General features: G+C 38.2%; 1 protein-coding gene across 5 annotated transcripts in view; it reads right to left on the reverse strand.

The window, feature by feature from the left end:
- Nucleotides 1-20,285, reverse strand: part of CCNL1 (cyclin L1) — a 32,469-nt gene extending 12,184 nt beyond the window's left edge. The window contains exons 1-11 of one of the 5 annotated variants that reach the window (XR_013414533.1): nt 19,930-20,285; nt 19,549-19,623; nt 19,002-19,111; nt 13,175-13,295; nt 12,312-12,376; nt 10,418-10,517; nt 10,201-10,305; nt 9,971-10,112; nt 9,613-9,724; nt 9,415-9,513; nt 6,693-6,769 (exon numbers count right to left, since the gene is read on the reverse strand). Coding sequence is in view for 2 of the 5 variants with exons in the window: in XM_015131875.3 (XP_014987361.1) it covers nt 8,377-8,725; nt 9,415-9,513; nt 9,613-9,724; nt 9,971-10,112; nt 10,201-10,305; nt 10,418-10,517; nt 12,312-12,376; nt 13,175-13,295; nt 19,002-19,111; nt 19,549-19,623; nt 19,930-20,232 (1,581 nt within the window). In the remaining 3 variants the exon portion in view is untranslated. Of the gene's footprint in view, nt 1-6,669; nt 6,770-7,932; nt 8,726-9,414; nt 9,514-9,612; nt 9,725-9,970; nt 10,113-10,200; nt 10,306-10,417; nt 12,063-12,311; nt 12,377-13,174; nt 13,296-19,001; nt 19,112-19,548; nt 19,624-19,929 lie in introns of those variants that run through there. The other 4 variants (XR_013414534.1, XM_028843805.2, XR_003727172.2 and 1 more) reach the window with 4 other exon arrangements.
- Nucleotides 20,286-21,900: the final 1,615 nt, after the last annotated feature.

A 21,900-nucleotide genomic window follows, 5' to 3' on the forward strand; every position in this document is an offset into this window, starting at 1 on the left:
AATGATCATAGTTAACACCATCGGTTACTGGGACAAATTAACACTGTGCCTCCTAATGAGGCACTGAGGACACAGCCTGGCTTCTATTGTATTTCTCCTGCCAAAAACACAAAACCCAAATCTAATCACAAAACAAATAGGGCAAACTCAAATTAAAAGATAGTCAACAAAGCCATCAGTTTACAACAGGGGTGTCCAATCTTCTGGCTTCCCTGGGCCATACTGGAAGGATTGTCTTGGGCCACACATAAAATCCACTAACACTAACAATAGCTGATGAGCAAAAAAAGAAAAGAAAAGAACAGAAAAACTCAAAAAATTACCATGTTTTAAGAAAGTTTATGAGTTTGTGTTGGGTCACATTCAAAGCCATCCTGGGCTGCATGCGACCCATGGGCCGTGGATTGGACAAGTTTGGTATACACTCTTTAAACATGTCAAGGTTATGAAAGCAAAGACAGATTGAGGAACAATTACAATGAAAAGAGACTAAAATGATTATGACTAAAGACAGTATATGATTCTAGGTTGGATTCTGGACCAGAAAACAGGGCACTAGTAGGTAAATTGGCAATATTTGATCAATAGATCAATATTTGCAATAGTGGCAATGTCTGGTCGATAGATTACAGTATTGGTCAATATGTTAAATTCTCTGACTTTGGTAATTATATTGTGGATATGTAAGATAATGTCCTTGTTTTTAAGGAATATATATTGAAGTACTTATAGGTAAAGAAACATTGACTGCAACTTACTCTCAAGCAGAGCAGAAAAGACATCACAGAGCGTGAAAAAGCAAGCATGGTGAAATGTTAATATTTGGTGAATCTGGGTGAAGGATATATAAAAATTCTTCATACAAGTTTTGTAACATTTTGTAAATTTGAAATTATTTCAGAATGAAAATTTCTTAAAAAGTCCACTTCAGGTTCTTTATTATTTTTCTTATGTCACTGAAAAAGGTTGACTAGTGTCTCCCCAAAATTCACGTCCACCTAGAACCTCAGAATGTAATCTTATTTGGAAATAGGGTCTTTGCAGATGTACTTTGTTAAGATGAGGACATACTGGGTTAGGGTAGGCCCTGGTATCCTTAAAAGAGAACATACACATACGGAGAAAAAGGCCATGTGATGATGGAGGCAGAGACTGGAGCGATGCAGCTACAAGCCAAAGAACACCAAGGATTGCTGGGAACCACCAGAAACTACAAAGAAGGGTGGACTTAGAGGGAGCATGGCCCTGCTGTCATCTGGATTTCAGACTTCTAGACTCCAGAAATGTGGAGGAGTAATTATGTGTTGTTTTAAGCCACAGAGTTTGTGGTAATTTGTGACAGCAGCCCTAGGAAACCCTAGGAAATTACAATCACCCGCTTTTAAAACAATGGCGCTCTGGTCTAAAAGACACTTTAGTCTGGCATCCTCAACTGTAAAGATGCTAATAATGATAACATTTATTGGACATGAACACACTTAACACTGTGTTAAGTGCGTTATATACATTATTTCCTTTAACCTTCATAATATCTGAATACACTAGGCTTAATTACTAACTCATTACAGATGGGAACATGGAAGTTTAGAGTGGTTAAGTAACATGTATAAGATTACACAGCTAATAGAGGATGTCAGCATTGAACACCATCTCTTGGGCTTCTTCCCCTTTGTCTCTCTTTTTTTTTTTTTTAAACCCTGAAACAGGGTCTTGCTGCTGTTGCCCAAGTTGGAATGCAGTGGTGCAATCATAGCATACTACAGTCTCGAATTCCTGGGCTCAAGTGATCCTCCTGCATCAGCCTCCCAAGTAGTTGGGTCTACAGGTGCACCACTATGCCAGGCTTCCTCTTTGTTCTTTTAAAACCTTCCCCTTCGAAGTGCAGCCCACATTCCATGTCCTCTAAAAATTTTCTGGGGCCTTCTAGGCCACAGTGGTCCATCTTTCTTCTTTAAACTTGGCACTCATTGTACTGTTGCTTGGCTCTAAAATATACTGAGGATTATTTTGGATGTCATTTGGCTTTTTAAAACATTGTCTTGTCTCCAATTGAATATTAATTACATGCAGGTATGTGCCATGTATCTAAAAATTGAGAATTTACCTATCCTTATTTCTCTAGGTAGAAACCTATCATTATAGCCCTCATCAGATTATATGCAAGTAGACACTTGACATTTGCAATTTGACTGTTCTCAAATAATTGGAAGTTTATCTGAGACTCTTGATTTCAATTGCGTGTGTCAAAGAAGTCAGCTAGGGGCTGAGAGCCTGGCTAATCAATTTAAATGTGGCTTTATTTGTTCATTGTTGGTCTATATTGTATTAATTCTTGTTAAATGAATAAAATTTGGTTTGAAAAGGTCCATGAAAATAACACATCTGGGGCAGCAAATCATTTTGGGCAAGAAATTAAGTTTTGTAATTGAGGGTGGAAACCTGAGCCTCACAGTGAGATTTACAATGTGCCATGCCCTCTGTACAAAGATATGGTGTGTCATGTGCTCTGTTAAGTGCTCCAGCAGAGTAAAAGTCGCTTAAGTGAGGAATTCGTTTGAAAAGGTTAACTATACGGTGGTTCACTAGTGATTTGGGGCACAGAAAACAATCTGATTTAACTGACCCAAGAGCCTAGTCAAACAATGCCACATTCACAGATTTGGTGATTCACATTGTCTTGGAATATTCCATGAGCTATCAGGTGTCAAGAGCCAGGTAGGTAACATCAGTAAGCAAAAGGGCAGAATTCAAGCAAATACCATCAGCACACTGATACCTGCCAACTGACACCTGGCTTCAGTGTTACACAATTAACAGGGGTGGAGGGAATCATCATGCACTGCCCATGCAGCCTCACCCGGAGGGCTACTGGATGCTAGTTAACTATGGCCTGGAGTATTGTGGAACTCATGTTTTTTGTTGTTGTTTTCTTTTTTTCTTTTGAGATAGTCTCGCTCTGTAGCCCAAGCTGGAGTGCAATGGCACGATCTCGGCTCTATGCAACCTCTTCCTCCTGGGATTACAGGCATGTGCCACCACTCCCGGCGTTTTTTTTTTTTTTTTTTTTTTTTTTTCTGACAGAGTCTTGCTCTGTCACCCAGACTGGAGTGCAGTGGCATGATCTTGGCTAACTACAACCTCCGCCTTCTGGGTTCAAGCAATTCTCCTGCCTCAGCCTCCCAAGTAGCTGGGATTACAGACACCCACCACCATGCCCAGCTAATTTTTTGGTATTTTTAGTAGAGATGAGATTTCACCATGTTGGCCAGGCTAGTTTCGAACTCCTGACCTCAAGTGATCCGCCCACCTCAGTCTCCCAAAGTGCTAGGATTACAGGCATAAGCCACCGTGCCCGGCTGTATTTTTATTTTTTAAGAGCAGCTACAGGTCTAGGTTTTTAATGTAAATATTTCCAATTAAAAAATATTAGCAGCCAGCTCATTTATAACAAACACTGTACAACCCAAACAAAATACATGTGCAGGCCAGGATTTGGCTCAGGGCCCACCAGTTTGCTACCCCTAGGCTGTTGTTTACATCTATGAACTCCAGGAACCTAGTCCTCTCTTTATAAAAGGTACAGATGTTCATGGAAGGGTGATTGGACACCCCCAAATGAAAGACAAGAAAGTGTGAATGATGATGAAGGCTTTAAGAAGAGTCACTCAGAGGATTGGTAGTATGTTAAATTCATCCATTCCTCAAGTAATATTTATTACATGCCCTAATATGGGCCACTCATAGGATTAGGTGAGGGACATAAAATAATGAATAAACTACATCCCTGCCACTCTCTTACAAGCTTACATTCTAATGAGGAAGACATTAAATGATAAAGTAATTTCAGTTAGTGGTAAGCATTGTAAAAAAATTAGTGCTGGTTAAGGGATAGAACGTGACAGGGGTGTTTAGAGAGGCTTATTTTAGAAGGGGTGGTGAAAGCAGCCCCTCTGGAGAGGACTGCAGAGTGGGACCTAAATAAACACTATCTCTGAGACAGAAACATCCCCACATGAGGATGGCAATAAAGGCGCAGGAAGAGATGTGCATATACAAAGAACAGAAAAAGCGAGGTTGATGGGAGAGGCCGGCAAGGGGTATTTTACAGTGATATGGGAAACCACTGGAGGCTTTATATATTAGAGCAATGTGATTAACACTTTAAATAGATCATTTTATCTACTGTTCAAAGAAAGGACTGTGGCAAGGGCATGACAGACAGAAATTGGACTACACATACCAGAAAAGTGATAGCTGAAACAGGGAAATTTGATGAACTATAAAAGCAGGCAGGGTAGGAATTTTCTCTGTACTTAGAACTGGGTTAGAATTATATTGAACATAGATGGCAATAGCAGAAGGGAAAAGAGGACACCTGGAATCAAAGAGCCCAAGCAGTTTTTCATGCCTTAATTATAAAATCTTGTACTGTTCAAGATTTTCTATAAGGTACACACATTATTGAAGATACTGTATTAGTATTAGTGAAGGAGCATTCTCAAACAGCTGTCTTTTGAACTGTGTTTATGAGAGTGGTAGAATTCAAACTTTTCTGAATATTTGAGTGCTTTCCAATATGAAGTTTGGGTTGCAGTGGTAAAAATAAATCCTATTTGCCCAACACATACACTACACAAAGTGTTGTAAGGGCCAGTAGACAAGAGGTAAAATAACTTGTCAAGTCACTGTGGAGGAATGATTTAAAATGCAGAGCTGACAAGGAAGTCCATGTTCCTTCCATGTAATAGACGGAAATATTCAAATGATTACAAAGCCAACCTTTGAACAAATGGAAGTGTTCAAATGGTTAGAACACCAGGCTGTGGCTTCCAGCCTTAGCGTGAAAGGGATGAGGGGCTCAAGGCCCACACAATGAACGCTGCTCCCTTCCAGTTTTCACATAGGGAAGTGATGTTCCCCTTAACAAACCTCATGCACCTCCTGTCTCTCCGACCCCTGCAATATGCCCATGCATAAGACCCTCAGCATGTCCATGCTTTTAACTTCATTTTTAAAAATCTGGTATGTAAATTTTCAAACTTATGATTGTTAAAAAATGTTTTGAAAACTTTCATGAAAACTGAATGTTTTAAAGTAAGCTTTTGATGCAGACTGTGGTGTTAATAATGGGGTTATAAGTGGCAATACTTAAAAGCAATTAAAGCAAAACTTAGAACTTCAGTTCTAAGAAAGAATTAGTCATTTTTATGTTCACTTTGTTTTAAAATGTGAACATGGTTAAGAATTTCACCGGTCTTTAAAGATACCAACTGCAAAGGACAAATGTAATGTTCCATAACATGAAAGGACTTGTATTAAGAATCAGGATTTCGCTGGGCGCGGTGGCTCACGCCTGTAATCTCAGCACTTTGGGAGGCGGAGACGGGTGGATCACAAGGTCAGGAGATCGAGACCATCCTGGCTAACACAGTGAAACCCCGTCTCTACTAAAAATACAAAAAAAAGTAGCCAGGTGTGGTGCAGGGAGCCTGTAGTCCCAGCTACTCGGGAGGCTGAGGCAGGAGAATGGCGTGAACCCAGGAGGTGGAGCTTGCAGTGAGCCGAGATCACGCCACTGCACTCCAGCCTGAGCGACAGAGTAAGACTGCATCTCAAAAAGAAAAAAAAAAAAAAAAAGGATTTAATTCGTGGGTCATTTAAGGAAAAAAATATCAGGATCATTAGGACAAATAACATTTTCATTGCTGTAATGGGCCAACCAAAACATGAGACAGAGGACAGAGGGAAAACAGATACAAAAGCCAGTGAAGTACAAGCACCAATGGATAAAAACTGAGAACCCAGTAAAATACCTGGTGGATGAGGCAGCAACCTAGTTTTCAGTTCTAAAATAACAATCTGGGTGTCCAGGCTTCTGAATTCCAGACAAATAAAAAAATTAAACCTGAATCTGTTCAAGCCTCAAGATCTACCAGTTTACCACACAGTGGACAGAAAAATGTGTTCAGTGACAGCACAGAGTTACAATGAACAAACCCAGAAGGTGAAAAGTTCTTCTGGACATGACCCAATTTCAAGTAAGAAATACGGAGAAGCCTGTGGTTAAAGCCAATGCAACATATTTGGACTTTCAACAAACCAGTTAAAACAAATCAGAGATGAGGGCTTTCTGGATACTGACAGGGGTAGTATGGCATTACTTTTAACTCTTAAAATAAAGCTATATGGTGATGTTTTAAAAATCCTCAGTCTTGTGGATTGAAACACTTGGGAACAAACTTTCCTTGTATGGGATTTTCTTCCCAATAGCAAGGGTGGAGTGGTGAATTGGTGGGACACAGATTAAGTAAGTTTTGATAATCATTATTTTTGGAGCTGATAAACAGGTATTATGGGTATTCCACAATTTTGTTTCTCAAAGTAAGTTTGAAAATGAGTATTACTTTTAGAGAAAGCTTTAAAATAGCCATAGAGCAGCATGAGGTTAACATCCTTTGACAACTTAGAAAACAGATTCAGTAACAGACAATAAGACAAAAATCAAGACCCTGAAAAAAATCTTCATCTAGCCCACAAAGCCACCTCTAAAAACACCGTTAACATACAAACCTCATTCCACATGCAGGTGTATCCTCCACAATTCCCCATCTTCACAAACAACCCTCACCCACAGCACTCCCATTTCCCAGCAAAGATAAAGCACATAAATAATTTCAATAAGAATTTAATACTTGGGAGGCTGAGGTGGGAGAATCACTTGGGGCCAGGAGTTCGTGACCGACCTGGGCAATGTAGCAAGACCTCGTCTCTAAAAAAAAAAAAAGTTAAAAAAAAATTCAAGATTAATTTGCTAACAGGGCCTTTGCTAGACATTTGCCTCTGCCTTTTTTCAATGTCTTGTAAAGGAAACAAACAGTTTAGCATTTAGAAGCAGTTAGCTTTTCAGAATATCAATTTATAATTCAGCAATGTGTATTACAAATCATGCAGAAATGTCTTAATGAACTATCTATCCTCTTTCAAGCATGAAGTGGCTAATTTACACTGGGTCTTGTTAGTTCTGGTTAGTCTTTATAGTTACAACTATAACTGATTTAAGTAGCACTCCCAACACTTTTATATCCTAATGAATCTCATCTCCTTCAAAGGAGTTGCCTTGAGAAGCTATTTTTTCCAGCCTCCACCACTTGCCATTGGTGAACACATTATAAGACTTTGGAATGCTCTTCAGAAGCTGTAACTTTATTTTTAAAAATATCCTTAGCAGTAATACATCTTCCTCTTTGTGGGTGTTATTTTATTTCTTGAAACAGCAACAAATCACTTGGAGCCAAGTCTAGTGGACAATTAAAGTAGGTAAAATAAATGTAATGGAGATCTTAGTGTAATTATAAAGTAATGCAACATTTTTGACTTTTAAGATCTGTAAACTGATTTCCAAAATCTTGAAAAAAATGCCAAATGTGAGTAACTTGAAAACATTCATTTGGATAGAAATTCCGGCTTTTTCATCAGAACTTCACTTCTTTGTGATCAGCTTGTATTCTATCAACGACTCAAGTTCAGGGGCCTCGCCTTTTCTCCTAGCCTACATAAAAGTCATAACATTAAATGCCTAAATTATACAGAACTGTTAAAGCTCAATAGTTACTAAGTTTTGGTTCATTCAATACAGCACCTCATTTCAGAAATAGTACTTAAATCTGACTCAAAATTACCTTATGCAAATCAGGTTTTTTGGTTTAGTGCTACAATATTTAATGTTACATTGTTGGGTGACTCCCATTCCCTTTTTCCATATATACAGTGAAGACTTACAATAGCTCACGATGCAGTTAAGAATTGCATTTTAATAATCTCATACTACCATCTGATGGAGGAAAGAATAAGTTCATCAGAAAACCAGTACAGCCATTTTGCTATTAAAATTTTGCTTTTTAATAATTTATTTAAATAAGATATTTGAAGCAGTTTAGAAAAAACAAGATTTGTATTTTATTTCCTTGTAAAAATCTTTACACATGCAGACAAACCAGTGTTAAGAAAGTATTCACCATCATTTAAACAAATAACCACTTAAATAGAACAGTGTCTGCAATTTTATCTGTATAAAAATAAGATACATTTTTACAGAATTCACGCTCCAGTTCTTATAGCAATAAACAATACACAACTATAATAAAGTACAATTGAACCTGACCATGGTTTTTAATTAGATACTGCTAGGGCATTTTAATGTGCAAAAAAATTAACATAGTTCTTTTCAAAAGAAAATGTCCTCAGTGTTCTAGAGACCTAGAGGGTTTCAAGAAATCAAATCCTAATCAGTTTGCGTTTAATGTTTTGATTGAGTCCATACATCACACTGTAGATAGGCAAAACCAAGAACTGATGCAGGCTCAAAGGAAGAGAAAATCAGCGCCTGTGCCTGCCATGTCCTGAGCGACTGCCACCATGGTGCTTGCTTTTATGGGACCTCTCAAAGGAGCGAGATCGTTCACGCCTGTCTCTATGATGTCCCCTTTCATGCCTGTGCTTCTTGGCTGCATCTGAGTGATCCCGAGACTTGCTCTGAGATCGAGAACGAGATTTTTTCCTTTTATGACCATGTCTGTTTGAACTTTTTAAATCATCTCTGGTATGCTTGGCCTTAAGGTGAGGAGAACCATGATTATGATGTCTTCGAGGGCTTTCACTGTGACTGCGGGACCTGCTTCTTGATCTCGAGCTGTATGTTCCAGATCGACTCCTCCTATTATTATAGCTTAGATAATAAAAATTTGAAGTTTAGGTTCAGTTTCTATGGGGAACAGATTACTCTGGTGGTTGGCTCATAACAGGTTCAAAACAAAACTACCAGCTACATAAATGACAAACCAGAACTTTTCAAAATCTCCCCACCCATCACTGCTGTATGCCCAAGCCTATATGTAACATATTAAATCTTAAGCAAATGTTCTTATGTCTATATTCCAAGGGGAGTAATTAGCAATTTTTAGTGTCCTAGAGCTATGCTTTTTATTAAGTATCTCCCACATGTTCAAAAGAGATTGAAGAGCCACGAGGAGCTAACAATCTAATTACAAGCCTAACTAGGAAGGATTCATTGGTTAATTTGATTATTAGTTATTAATAAGGGGTTAATGAAATACATTTTCTAACTGAAATTTTTTAAAAAAGGAGTTTTCACATTAAAAACAATACTATGGCCCTCAAGCACTTTGTGGGTAGCTCCTACACTTCTCCAAAAAACATGGGAGAAAATATAACAGAATGCCATTAAGATACTGCATGTCCAGAACATCTCCAAACTCATTTCTCATAATTTACCTCATATTAAAAGGCTAATTCTAACCTAACTTTGAAAATAATCTATGTTCAATTTTTAAAGAAAAAACATTAACCTTTAAAAACTCCAAATAAGACTGCTTCTCTAAGAAAACATTTACTTACTGTCTTCTTGGAGTATGTGATCTAGAACGTGATCGTGTTCTTGACCTTGATCGACTTGCACTTCTGCTATTTCTACTTCTCTTGCTGTCTTTTCTTACACTTCAAAAAATCATGACACATTAGTTACAAACTTAGTGTGTTAAAAAGTAAACACACAAAAGATTCCTCAAGCCAGTTTTCCAGCCCAAGTATACTCACCCATTGTAAGGGCTTTTGGAAGCCTGTTGTCTATCCTCAGGTTCTTTTTTTACTGTCTTCACATTAATGGAGATTGGTGATTTCTCTTCAGCTTTTACTTCTCTTGGCGATGCTTTTAAAAGACATAACAGCATGTTAACTACTAGATTTAACAGAGGGCCAAAAAGTTGTTTCTAAATTTAACTCAAAGTACCATGCTTCCGCTTCCAAGTATCAGTCTTTAGCTGACTGCCATAAGAGAACATAGTAGCAGTTTCTTAACATCATTTTTCTCTATGCAACTTTCAAATGTAAAAGCTCTCTAACAGAAATACACTTTCAGTGCCCCCAAGTCGTTTTAATTCTAAATACATCTTACATGGCTTGGAGGCTGGAGAAAATCCACCGAGGGTTGAAAGGGCTGGAGTTCCATCAGGATTCAATCCCTTTGCTTTTAATTTGGCTTCTTGTAAGGCTACTTTTCTTTTTTCTACTTCTTTTTCCAGTAATTCATAGTTTGGCTGTTGGGGAAAAAAGAAAGTTAGTATTTCTCCCTTACAGTAGCTTAGACTCTTAGCATCTTGGCACAAACGAGTAAATAGAGAATACCTTTTTTCTGGTATAAAGCCTAAGCGTTTCTATGCAGATTTCCTGGATTTCCTCTTCCGTAGTACCAAAAAGAAGAAACCAATGGGGACGAGTTGGCAATGGAATCTAAACCATAAGAACAGAATGGTTTAGGTTAAATTTTTGCTAAATCTGTATTGGAACCACCGAAAATTTGTGTGATTTATCCTACAGAACAAAATGGGAAATATACACCTACCTGAAGTGCTCTAGCTGCAAGGTAGATGCAAGCACATGCTATAGTCTCTGGTTGAAATCGAACAAAAACATTGGTTCGAAGACTGTCATTCATGTAATTCCTGAAAAATATTTCAACTATAAGCTTGTATGTAAACAAACCAGTTCTTCTGAAGCTTACATAAAATTGGAGACTCAATCTACTTTATTCTTTTTTCTTCTCTTATTTATATTCACATCCTCATATTCTAGCATATAACAACTCTTAATTCAAAAAAATCAGTAAGCAGTAAGAATTTAATAGTAGGACCATTTGCAATTTTCCTATATATGAGCGAAGCTCTTTTAAATTATTTCGTATTACAATCCAACTAGAAATTACTCCTAAAGTTAATATATTTCTGTAAAAAGCAATGCTTTCAAAGTCAATTCTGACATGATTAGTTTCAGAAATGATAAACCACTCCAATAATACTTCAAGCCATTAATTACTGACCATCTCTCCTTTATCCACAATAAAAGCAGTGTCAACCAAGTTCTTTTCAAAAGCTCAAAATACCGTTAACAGGGGTAAAAAGGCATTTTCAGTAGGTAACAAGTTAAACTTATATTAAGAAAATTAAGATATTTAGAAAATCTAGATAGGGAAGTAAAGAGCAATAAACACATATAATGGCCTTGTTTACATACCTTTTTTGTGACTAGGTAAAAGAGATAAACTACTTCAGTTAAAAAATTGCTGAACTTTTATTAATGAACCCTCCCCACAACATTCCTAAACTATTAAAGAAATTTTACAGGTCATTTAAAAGGTTAAGCTGAAATTAAATGGACTATTTCTTAAAAATCCTAAACCATGAGAACTGCTATAATCCATTTTATGCAACACATACTTAAAATGTCATGCATTTTATAAAAGTAATGAGACTTTTCTAACATTACAAATATTTACTGAGTCCAAAAGAAGCATGGCAGTCATTAAAAGGACATCTTGCTGGGAAGTCCAAAATATAAAAATTACTTCACTAAGTCCTTCACATCAATAGTCTTAGGAAACAGTAGTTGTGGCTGATCCACAAACTCCTTGGCTTGACCTTTAAATAAGCCAGCACTCTAAATCACACATCTGCATCTCAAAAAGTCCAAGTGCTAAGGCATTTAAGCAATATAATAGTAACATCTCTTTTAAAAATGAAGTGCTTCTTGCTTCTAATATTACCCGCAATACAGCCAAGCAGTTATATAAATTAAGCCAGTGTGGGAACTGGTTCCCATTTTAAGCTGCAAGTTTGTAGTCTCCTTTGGTAGAATTCACGCTATACATACTAAAAATAAAAATTTAGTCAAACTCCTAATAAGAAACCATTTAATTCATAATGGCTGGACAACAAATCTATCAAAAATGAACTATTCATTTTGATAGTTACAAGTATACATTAAATACATAGGCATGTCAAATAGTTACTTCTAGAAGCAAATATACAAATCCTTTTGACACCCCGACAGAACTAGAAGATGCTGCCAGATGGATATGGACCACTTCAGTGAATCTCGGATGAGAGCTTGCACTGGATTGGCTGGAGAGCAGGGTAGCCAATCAGGCCATCCTGAGGTCATGGGCTGAAGTGCAGAGGGCAGAGTTCTATGACTTACCATCATGGACTACCCTTTAATTAAAGAGTAGAAAAAAGAACAAAGTTAAATTGAGTTCTCCATTAAAAGTAATTAGTCAAGCCAAGAAAACAGGAAGCAGAAATAAGCATTATTTACCTTTTGGTTAAAAAAAAAACAAAAACAAAAAACAACAAAAAGCCCCAAACAAACTTATCTCATTATTTTGGAAAGGGAAAATGAAACTTACTTTATTTCTGCTTCTGTTTTCCTGGCTAGGAAAGAAATCTAAAAAAGTGACTTACCAGGCAGTTTGAACCAGGGTTTGATTACGTTCACATTCTAAGACTTGTAAATACATAACAATGATCTGAAGGACAAGGGAAAAAAACTCAATTTAGTATACTGGTAGTTCTTTCCGAGTAGAGTTCAATGAAAAAAGTAATTGAAAATGTTAGATTCAAGTTATAATTCTGCATCGATAATACAGACCAATTTAAATGTACGTAAGATTCTATTGTGAACTGTTATATGACTAGATTTTATATAAATTCTGTTTAGAAGTACATTTCAGAATTGTACAGGAAAAAAAGGAAACTAAAAGAGTATTTTTCATTGGCACTTTACTATGTGATGGGCACTGTGCTAGATTATTTCACCTAATTTCCCAAGGTACATTTCTAGCCCAGGTAGTCCTGACCTGGGTAACTCACTCTACCGCTTATATTGCGGTAAGAGAAAGCTAAGAGATGTTGGGAGAAACAAATTTCTGATAATGCTAACAGTGAGCAGCCAACACACTTAGAACATTCTACTATGACAGTAAGTGTGCCAGACACTTTTGTAGCTACACATTTATTCCTTGGAATGAGGAACTTTACATCTCTGTATTCTAGGTGGAAAAACTGGGACTTTAACCACAGAAACAAAAATAACTTCTCTATGAGCACACAATTAAGATTTAAGATTTGAATCTACATTTTTGACTGTCACTTTACTGATAAATCTCAACATCCAAAAGAATGTTTTTCGATGAAGCCTGAACCTTTAAAGGAATGCTTTTTAAAACCAAGGTTAATGCTCAGATAGAAACATAAATTCATATAAAATAGAATTTTTATAAAAGTCCTAATACTTACGAACCCAATTTCTGTACTCTACAACTCACCTTATGAGGATGCTTGACATGAACACAAAATCCCAACTCCTTTAGCACCCTCCTCTCTGCTTTGATAACTTGATTTTTGGTGTTAATGTAGTTCTGATCAAGGATCAGGGGGCTTGGAGTCCTATAGTTTGTAAGAAATAAAATCAAAACTGTTTTGCACATCCAAAAAATTTTATTTGTGGCATCTCCATTTTCCCTTCCAACCAACTATTGGCAACAGAAACCAGCTTTTTAAACTCCTGCAAACAAGTTAAAGCATTAATCTTGTGCTGTCCAAGTTATGCTAATTAAATATATACATCTACGAGACTAAGTTCCTAAAGGAACTAACAATTCTGTAATGAAAAAAATTCACTCCAATGCTCTAATTCATCCTTGCCAACTTTTCCATTCTGCTTATATTCTAGGAGTATATATATATATGTATTTAACTTTAGTGATAGCATGATTTGTTATCACAAACCTCAAAGTCTCTCCAAGAGACTTTCCACTGGCCAAAGTAATGTGCTCCAGGCTGGTCCGATGGTAGTGGGTTATCAGAACTTACTAAAATCAGTGTCACTAAAGTTGGTATACAATCCCCCCACTGCTATTTGACTGGCTTAAAAAAAAAAAAAAACTAACGTGCTCCTAAGATTTACAGTACTATAAAGTCCTCAAAGATCATACTAATAAATATTTCAGTCATTCTATAAAATAATAACTCTTGGCTGGTTTATGGCCAAAATTTTTCAAAAGTTGGGGGGGAACAGTGGGTAGTTAATCCAGATTCCCCTCCAATGGGGTAATATGTTTTTAACAATCTGTTAAGAGCCTACCTGTTTAAAAAAGTAATCTGAAAACTATAGATTCAGGTCAATTACCCAAATAAATTAAAAATCACATTTAAAACTCCACGTGACCCATGAGATCCAGGCCAAAATTTGGTCAGGGTTGTAGTTATTAGGCAATATGCTTTAGTATTAATACAGAAGAGAATGAAGGGCTATAGTGAGGGAACCAGAACATATTCAAGGGCTCTGTACCAGACTAAATTTTGGTAACTCGGAAGTTTCTATAATACAGAAGGCTTATGTTAGTGGTTTAATGCTTTAAAAGTAGCACATTCAACTGATATCCCCATATGTTTTATTATATAGTTTAAAAACCTATTACATAGCTTAAAAACTTACAATAAAAGACGATCTTATTTATGTCTTACAATTCGGAACTGGTTTCTTCCCGAGAAGTTTCAGTCAGGAAAGGTTAAGGAATTGGGCTTTTGTTTTCTGTTGTTGGTCATGTCTGAAATTTACCCAAGTCCAACACATTCTTAGATCCAACCAACAAAAACTACAATTGTTATCAAGACACTGATTATATGGTAAAAGTAGAATACTTCAATATTTTTGTCCATACTCATTTCATTTTCAGCCAAAAGACTTAAGAGTCTTTGCTCTAGGCAGGATACACGATCTATTTTTAAGACAGTCATCCTCTCTACCCCAATAAACATCAGATCCAGAAAAATGTATCTCATATTTTTAAAACAAAAATCTACTTTGATACATGCACCAAAGGTTAGAAAACAATCTGCAATGAACTTCATTATCCCTATGGTAACATTAGAGTAAAAAGTCAGTTATCACACATTTTCCTTACTTTCCTCCATTTAAAATTATTACAGAAACTGGAATGCTTACTAAACAAAAATTGGCAGAACTAACAAGATAAAAGACATCTGTTACTTAAAATGGCCTTCACTCAGATCCATTCCTCACACCTATGAGGAATGAGGCCACCAGCTGGCCTCATTGAGCTGCTTTCTAATATTAACGTGTAATGATGAATCCATTTTATCAGGACAGTAGGCTACAAATTGCTCTTTGGAAAATAAGTCAAACTTAATTCTCATGAAAGCAACCTCTCTCTCTCTATATATATACATACACATATACATACATACATATAAACATATTCCAAAGATCTTAAGGTTTATGATCAGGTATTATCATCATAGGAAATTTGGAAAAAAAGTACACCAACCTCAGACTCTATTTAACTTATGGTGGTGTTATCTAATGGCTCTCCTTAACTGGCATTAAGAGATAAAATAGCTCCAGTGTTACAGCTGCACACCGTTTTAACTCTTAACCCCTTGTAATCCAGACAGAAAATGGTATCATCAAAATCCCTAATAAAATGTAATTTTATGAAAATATAGTTGTCTCATTTTTCTCTATTTGTTAATAAAAATGACACCTCTTAACATAACCTGCTTTAAGAGCTGCCTTCAAATGGTGATATAATTCATTTGTTCTTGCAATTACACTAAAGCAGCTAAATATTTGTTTGAATTATAGCTACTATTTAGTCCCAAATCAAACTTATACGCAATATTCTGTTTTTGTGTCAAAATCCCAACGACATCAAAACAGATTTAAGAAAACTAAACCCATTATTTACTATAATTCAATATACACTTAACTTCTTGCTTAATCCTGCTATTTATTACCCACAATTTTCAAAGTTAACTTTGTGGGTATATAACCTAAAACCAGACACTTTTATTTTGTTCAGAATTGGTTCTACCTCACAAATCAAGGGTGCACCTGTAATTTACAACTACCTGGTAGAGATTACTTTGTATCATAAATTTAAAAAAATGTATCTCCATAAACCAGCAGTAAACAAAGTTTCAAATTACAAATTAGTACTTTCTGTTGCAAAAAGCACATTAAATTAAGGTCTGCTAGAATTTTTTCCTCCCTAATCAGGTAAACTTTCCTTGCCAATAAAGTCTGGGGAGGTGGCATTTTAAAATCTCTTTAAAAAAGAAGTCTTCATCTATTCAGAGAAAACTCAGAAATAATTTTCATTATCAACACACAAACTCAATTTCTGCTTTAAGTTTCTATTGTCCGATGTTTCTGATTTATAAGAGAATTATTTTCAGTTTTAGAAAATCCTGGTCTTCGGTAATTAGAAGTTTATTATATGGTTTGTTAGAGGAGCTTTTTTCCTTTAGCATGATTATGTAACTGACATATAACTCAACAATAACAAAAATTACAAAGTCCAAACATGGTTAGTCTCATTTATGTGTTACAAAGACTGAGAAATTTTGTAACCAGGTTCTCAAGAGACTGTAAGAGATAGGTAGTTTACAAAGAGGCATACTGCCAAGCAATATACAAAAAATCTGTAATGCCTACTTAAAAGTAGAAACAATCTTTATAGGTATTTAAACAAACTGAAGGCCACCTTGTAGAGCCACAGAATTATACTATAGAAAACTGGTAGATTAAATAACATCACTTAATACCTTTCCAATTCGTACCTATCCAACTTTTATTATCTATGGATACACTGAAAATACATGACATTTACTAATGAGAATGGTTAAAGCAGTCTTTGAAAATTTTAATACGCTGCATCTCAAAAGTAAATATTTGGAAACTACTACAGTGAAAAAGCAATCGTCCCTTTAAATTTAGCCATTTATTGTGAACTTAAAAGATAACTATTGAACCACAAAAAATTGAAGGAGGAATAGGCCAAACAATCCAGGTTGGGAACTAAGCACTGGTACTTTTTAAAAAGCTCCTCTGCTAATTCTCAATGTGTAGCCAGGGTGAAGAGACCAATGACCTACAGGCGACATGAATAATGTATCTCCACTGTAACTGTCACAGTCACACTACAATTTAAAGTTATGAATAAACTAGATTAAAACAAATAGCATCATCAAGACAAGTATGCTTTACCTAACTAACGTATAATACCGACAGTACTTTCTAATGACATTAACCTGTGCAAAAATAAATACAAAGCTATAGTTTTAATAACTTGGACAGCAAAGACAAAAGCTTGTAACAAGAAACAGGAGTTTTTCTAAATGGTTCACCAGTGGCCAACCTGTTAGTCCCCGATTCCAGTGACCTATTCTCAGAGCACTGGCTTCTCCTTGGGGATTTTCGATACTTCACTCACTGTTGCCATGACGACAGCTTCATCTCTATGTACCACTCCACATCACCCAGGCTTTGGTAAATGTAGCTGGTCGCTGTATAGTCGGTTGCAAGGGAAAAAAGAGTTGAAGTTAATAACATATACAAGTTACGTGCTTGAGTAAACTTGTAATATGCATAGAAACACTTTTACATCCTGCTTTAAAAAAAGGCTTCCATGCAATTAACAACTCCTTTTAAATTTTGCTATAATCAGACTTCTAAGATTGAAACAAAATCAGTTTCTCTGTAATAATGACCCAAAAAACAAAGTTACATCAGACACAACGATCAGGTGAGATTATATTATTTTAAATTCCATGGTTTTTACAGGTAAGACCTATTCTGACATCAAGGAAGAAAACTTAGTCTCACAGGAAAATTTCACAAAAGATAATCATATGATTACATAATAGCTGGCTCAATGGTTCAAAGAATAATACTAGAAAACCATTTCCTTTAAGCAAAGAGAAACCTTTGACTAAAGATAGAGCCTTGTATTAGTGTCATAACTTTAAACATCCTGAAGAATCAGCCAGGTATCTAAATACAGATTAAAGCTCAGACCATACCAAAGACCAATTTGAAATCTTCCCAATTCCCAGGGACTCATCAACAAACTAAAAGATGTTTTAGAATTTAAAAATTACTCTATCCCTGGACACAGTTAAGGTGAATGAGAAAAGATGGGGGAGAAAAAGTATGTAGAAAAACTGTTTCAGACTTTTTGACTAGGATATTTTTTTTAAAAAAAGAACTGTCTGTAGACTCACAGAATAGACTAGTCATCTAAAAGTTGCTTTAATATTTGCTTGTCTGAATAGTTCCATTACTGCCAACTTACAGATTCAGCCAATAAGGACTACACATATAGGATACTAACAGCACTAACCAACATACCCAGCCCCCAGAACAACTTATAATCCTTTTAATAACTTCCTTTCAAACTCAGTACACTGACTAACATCACTACAATTCCTTAAAGAGTGAATACAAAAACTAATCTACACCAACTATATCCTTCTGCAGCATGTACTGAAAGTCACCTGTAGATGCAGGAAGTCCTGCAACAAACTTTTTGGTACTGCCTCACAGGAACACATAGGTCCACATAAAATTATGTTACCACAACACCTAGGAGATACTATTTCAGTCTCTGTATTTTCTTACAACATCAAATAAATGAGCCTTATCTAAATGCAACCCAGTCAATCTTGTTAATTTTCTAACCCACTCACTGAGACTGTATCTGACCAAAACAAAATACCTGTTTATTCCCTTTGACTTCAAACTTCAAACTTTATCATCCTGCAGTCCTTTCAGATCCGGTATTATTCGATATATCGTAGTTCAATGTTGAGAAGTACTCTAACAAAAGCCAACCTCAATTGATAAAGAATTAACTGGGACTTCGAGTAGAAAAACATAATCTACACAGAACTTTGCCACAATATTAACTTAAACTACAGTGTTTAAACTTCCACAGCCTTCAGTCTTCCAGAGAGGGGAGAGGAAAAATAACTTACAGAATACACTCACACTTGAGCCAAATGTACTCCCTTTCTTGTTTAATCTTAAGCCACAGGCCTGGCTTCACAGCACTGTTAGGATTGTCCATAAATGCAACTGCCTCTACAAACTTTAGATAACCGGTTAATTATGTTTCTTTTTTCAAATTATTTTAAATATCAGTGTTCCTATATGAACTTTAACACCTAAATTAAAGTCCGTTTTCTTTTGCATCCATATTCACTTGAGAGGAAAGATGTTTTGATTTGATGACAAGTGCACAGTACAGCAGTAGCAAGTGATGCTATGTTCAATAATGCCAATCTTACCTTTTTCCTCTTAACTGGCGTAGGTGGTGGAATACATTAATCACATCTCTTATTCTTCTAGGTGCTTCTTCGATTTTTGATGCAAGATTAATACAAGCCATAGCAACAATCTGTAAGAAGCCACGAGCCACAAAAGCCATTGTTAGATTAAACTCACTTTGAAGAATAAACTTTAGAACACAAGTGGGACAATCTTTAGTAAAATTAGAGCGGACATTTCTATGCCATAAGCCTACCAGCTATGCTAGTACTACACTCTTTGTTGTTCCACTCATCTTAATTTTGGTTCCAGAGTCAAGCTCAATCTCACAGCACTTCTGTATTTGGTTGAAAACTACTTCTCGTTAAGAGGGCACTTAGGCTCGGGATCCATTTTCTGGATTGTGAACCACACTCTAAAGGTTTCCACTTCCTGGCGAGTGAGAAGTAGGTACAAAGGCCTAAACTAAACCACTCCCTTTCTGGAAAAGCTGGCTGCTAACACTACCCCTACTTCTGCCCATTTCCGGATGAAGAAATCCCTTTTACCCGCCTCCGCTGTGCTTACCTCGAAACTGTGTTTGACGAAAGATTTGGAGTAGAAAAAACGATGAAACAACACCTGCCCCGTTGCCATCGCCACCTGCAGACAAGAGAGGAGAACGGAAGCGCAGGGGTCAGGCGGGCCCGCTCCAGGCGCCGCCGCCATTTTGTGCCGCCGATCGCTTCCCTTTCCCCTCCCGCCGCCGCCGCGAACAGCCCGCTGCCAGGTCCTCCCTCCGCCTCCGCAGCCCCCCGCCCCGGCACACCCCGGCCCCGGCTGGGCCCCGAATGGGAGAGCCTGAGGGAGCCGTCCCCACCCTCCCGGGGCACAGTGATACGGGGATGCGGCGTAGGGGACGGAGGGGAGGAGAGGAGCGCCCAGCCGACCCAGGGCCAGAGCACTGACCTGCGGCAGCCGGAGGAGAATGCCGGCGGCCTGGATGAGCTCGCAGCCCAGGATGCGTAAGTCTGTCTCGCTGGGCAGGTCAAGCCCGTCCTGCATGGATGGGGTGGGCGAGAGCCTCTCCTCCGGAATCAGAGAGTGGTCGATGGTGAGTGAAACTTCCGAGTACAGGCGATCGCCGATCAGGATCCCTCCCGTCGTGGTCGTCGTCGTGGTCGTCGTCCCGGAGCTGGAGCCGCCCGCGCTTGGGGCGGCAGACGAGGCGGCGGCGGCAGCAGTAGCTGTCGAGTGAGGCCCGGACGCCATAGTCTTAGCGAGCTGCACGCAAGCTCAACGCAGCCGGAACCCGAAACAAGACTAACCAGCGTTCTCGGCGCGACGGATATTCCCGTGACCGCCGGGTTCTGGGCCGCTTCACGCCGCGTGCGCTTCCGCCCTGACGTCACCACGCCGGGCCGCCGCGCGCCAACTAGTCCCTTCAGGCCGCGCCTCCGCCCTCGGCATCCGGGCCTGCGAGGAGTGTTTGGTGCTGCGACAGACCTTGGGGTCATCAGTGGCTAAGGAGGCCTTCTCTAGCCAAGGCCTGTCGACACCACCTTGTTTGTGATACTTAGCCACACGAATAATGGAGCTTTACAAGATCCCTTATGCCCAAAATAGAGATGGCGGCGTTGGCTATCATCTCTGCGCCCCTTCACCCTGCGTTCCGGCCTCTTCCTTTAACCTCGGCGCGGCTAGTGTTCCGCATGTACCAAGGGAAGTGGCGGCCGACCTGAGCGCGCTTTGGCGGGTGAAAGTGGTGACTGGTGTCGTGTGTGGACGAATGTGTAATATAAAGTGACCCTCAAGGAAACTGGAGAGGGCTGCTTTACAGTATTTATCCTGCTTTACAGTATTTGAAGAACACAGGACAGTGGACTGTATCGGTTCCGATGAAAGTTCCCCGGGGGGCGTGTTTTTGCCAGTGTGGGGAAGTAGGGCGGAGGCACAGGAATGACCGTGAGGGCGGCTGCTTTCGTAGCTCCGCTTGCGAAACTCCTGCCCGGCCTTTGACACTGACAAGGCTTTCAGTAATCTGGAAAATCCCTAGTTTCCAAAAATAGTCTTAGGGCGAGGACTTGACAGAGGTAATTTGATTATGCCTGGGAGTGTCAGTTCATACATAGTTACCTGCCGAGGGTAGGCAGAATAGGTGAAGTCAACCTCGTGGGTTTTTTTTTTCTGTGATGTTAGCTAGAAATTTCCAGCGTTTCCTGAACATTGAGGTAAAAACGATGATACTGATCTAAACTACTAGAATCTAGGTTGGAAGGAAAGTAATGCATCACGTTTTACTCTTGACGCTCAGAAAGCGATACCCCAAAGACTGAGAGGCTTTAGAAGCTGCCTCATAATGCAGGTCCCCCTAACCTTGACTTGTTGCCCGCCCTTTCCCCAAGTGCGGGGAGGTACTCTCTGAAATTTCATTCCCAGACTAGAGAAGCCTCTTTGTAGAAGAAACAATCGCATTCCTCCCCTCACTGAGATCTGGTATCCTATTTCAGAAAGACAGAAATGCAGCCATGCCTGGAGGGACTTTTTCACAAGATAACTCAAAAGAAAATTATTTGCTAATTAATTTCTGTCCATTCATTCTTCCTAATAATCATTTGCTGCTTCTCAAAATAAATGTCTACATTTCCCATCTCCCCTTTCCCCTATGAAAAAAAGGATATAAAATCTTCTGTACTCCATTAAGCTACTGGGTAATGATTCTCCTGCTATTATTCCGGTGTTATGTATGCCTTGTCTCCTGTTAATCGCCTGTTATCAGTTGATTTTTTTTTTCTTTTTTTAAGGTGGAGTCTCGCTCTGTCGCCCAAGCTGGAGTGCAGTGGCGCGATCTCGGCTCACTGCAACTTCCGCCTCCCGGGTTCAAGCGATTCTCCCACCTCAGCCTCCCCTAGCTGGGATTACAGGCACACACCACATGCC

The sequence above is a fragment of the Macaca mulatta genome, chromosome 2, assembly GCF_049350105.2.
Source record: "Macaca mulatta isolate MMU2019108-1 chromosome 2, T2T-MMU8v2.0, whole genome shotgun sequence".
Classification (NCBI taxonomy): Eukaryota; Metazoa; Chordata; class Mammalia; order Primates; family Cercopithecidae; genus Macaca; species Macaca mulatta.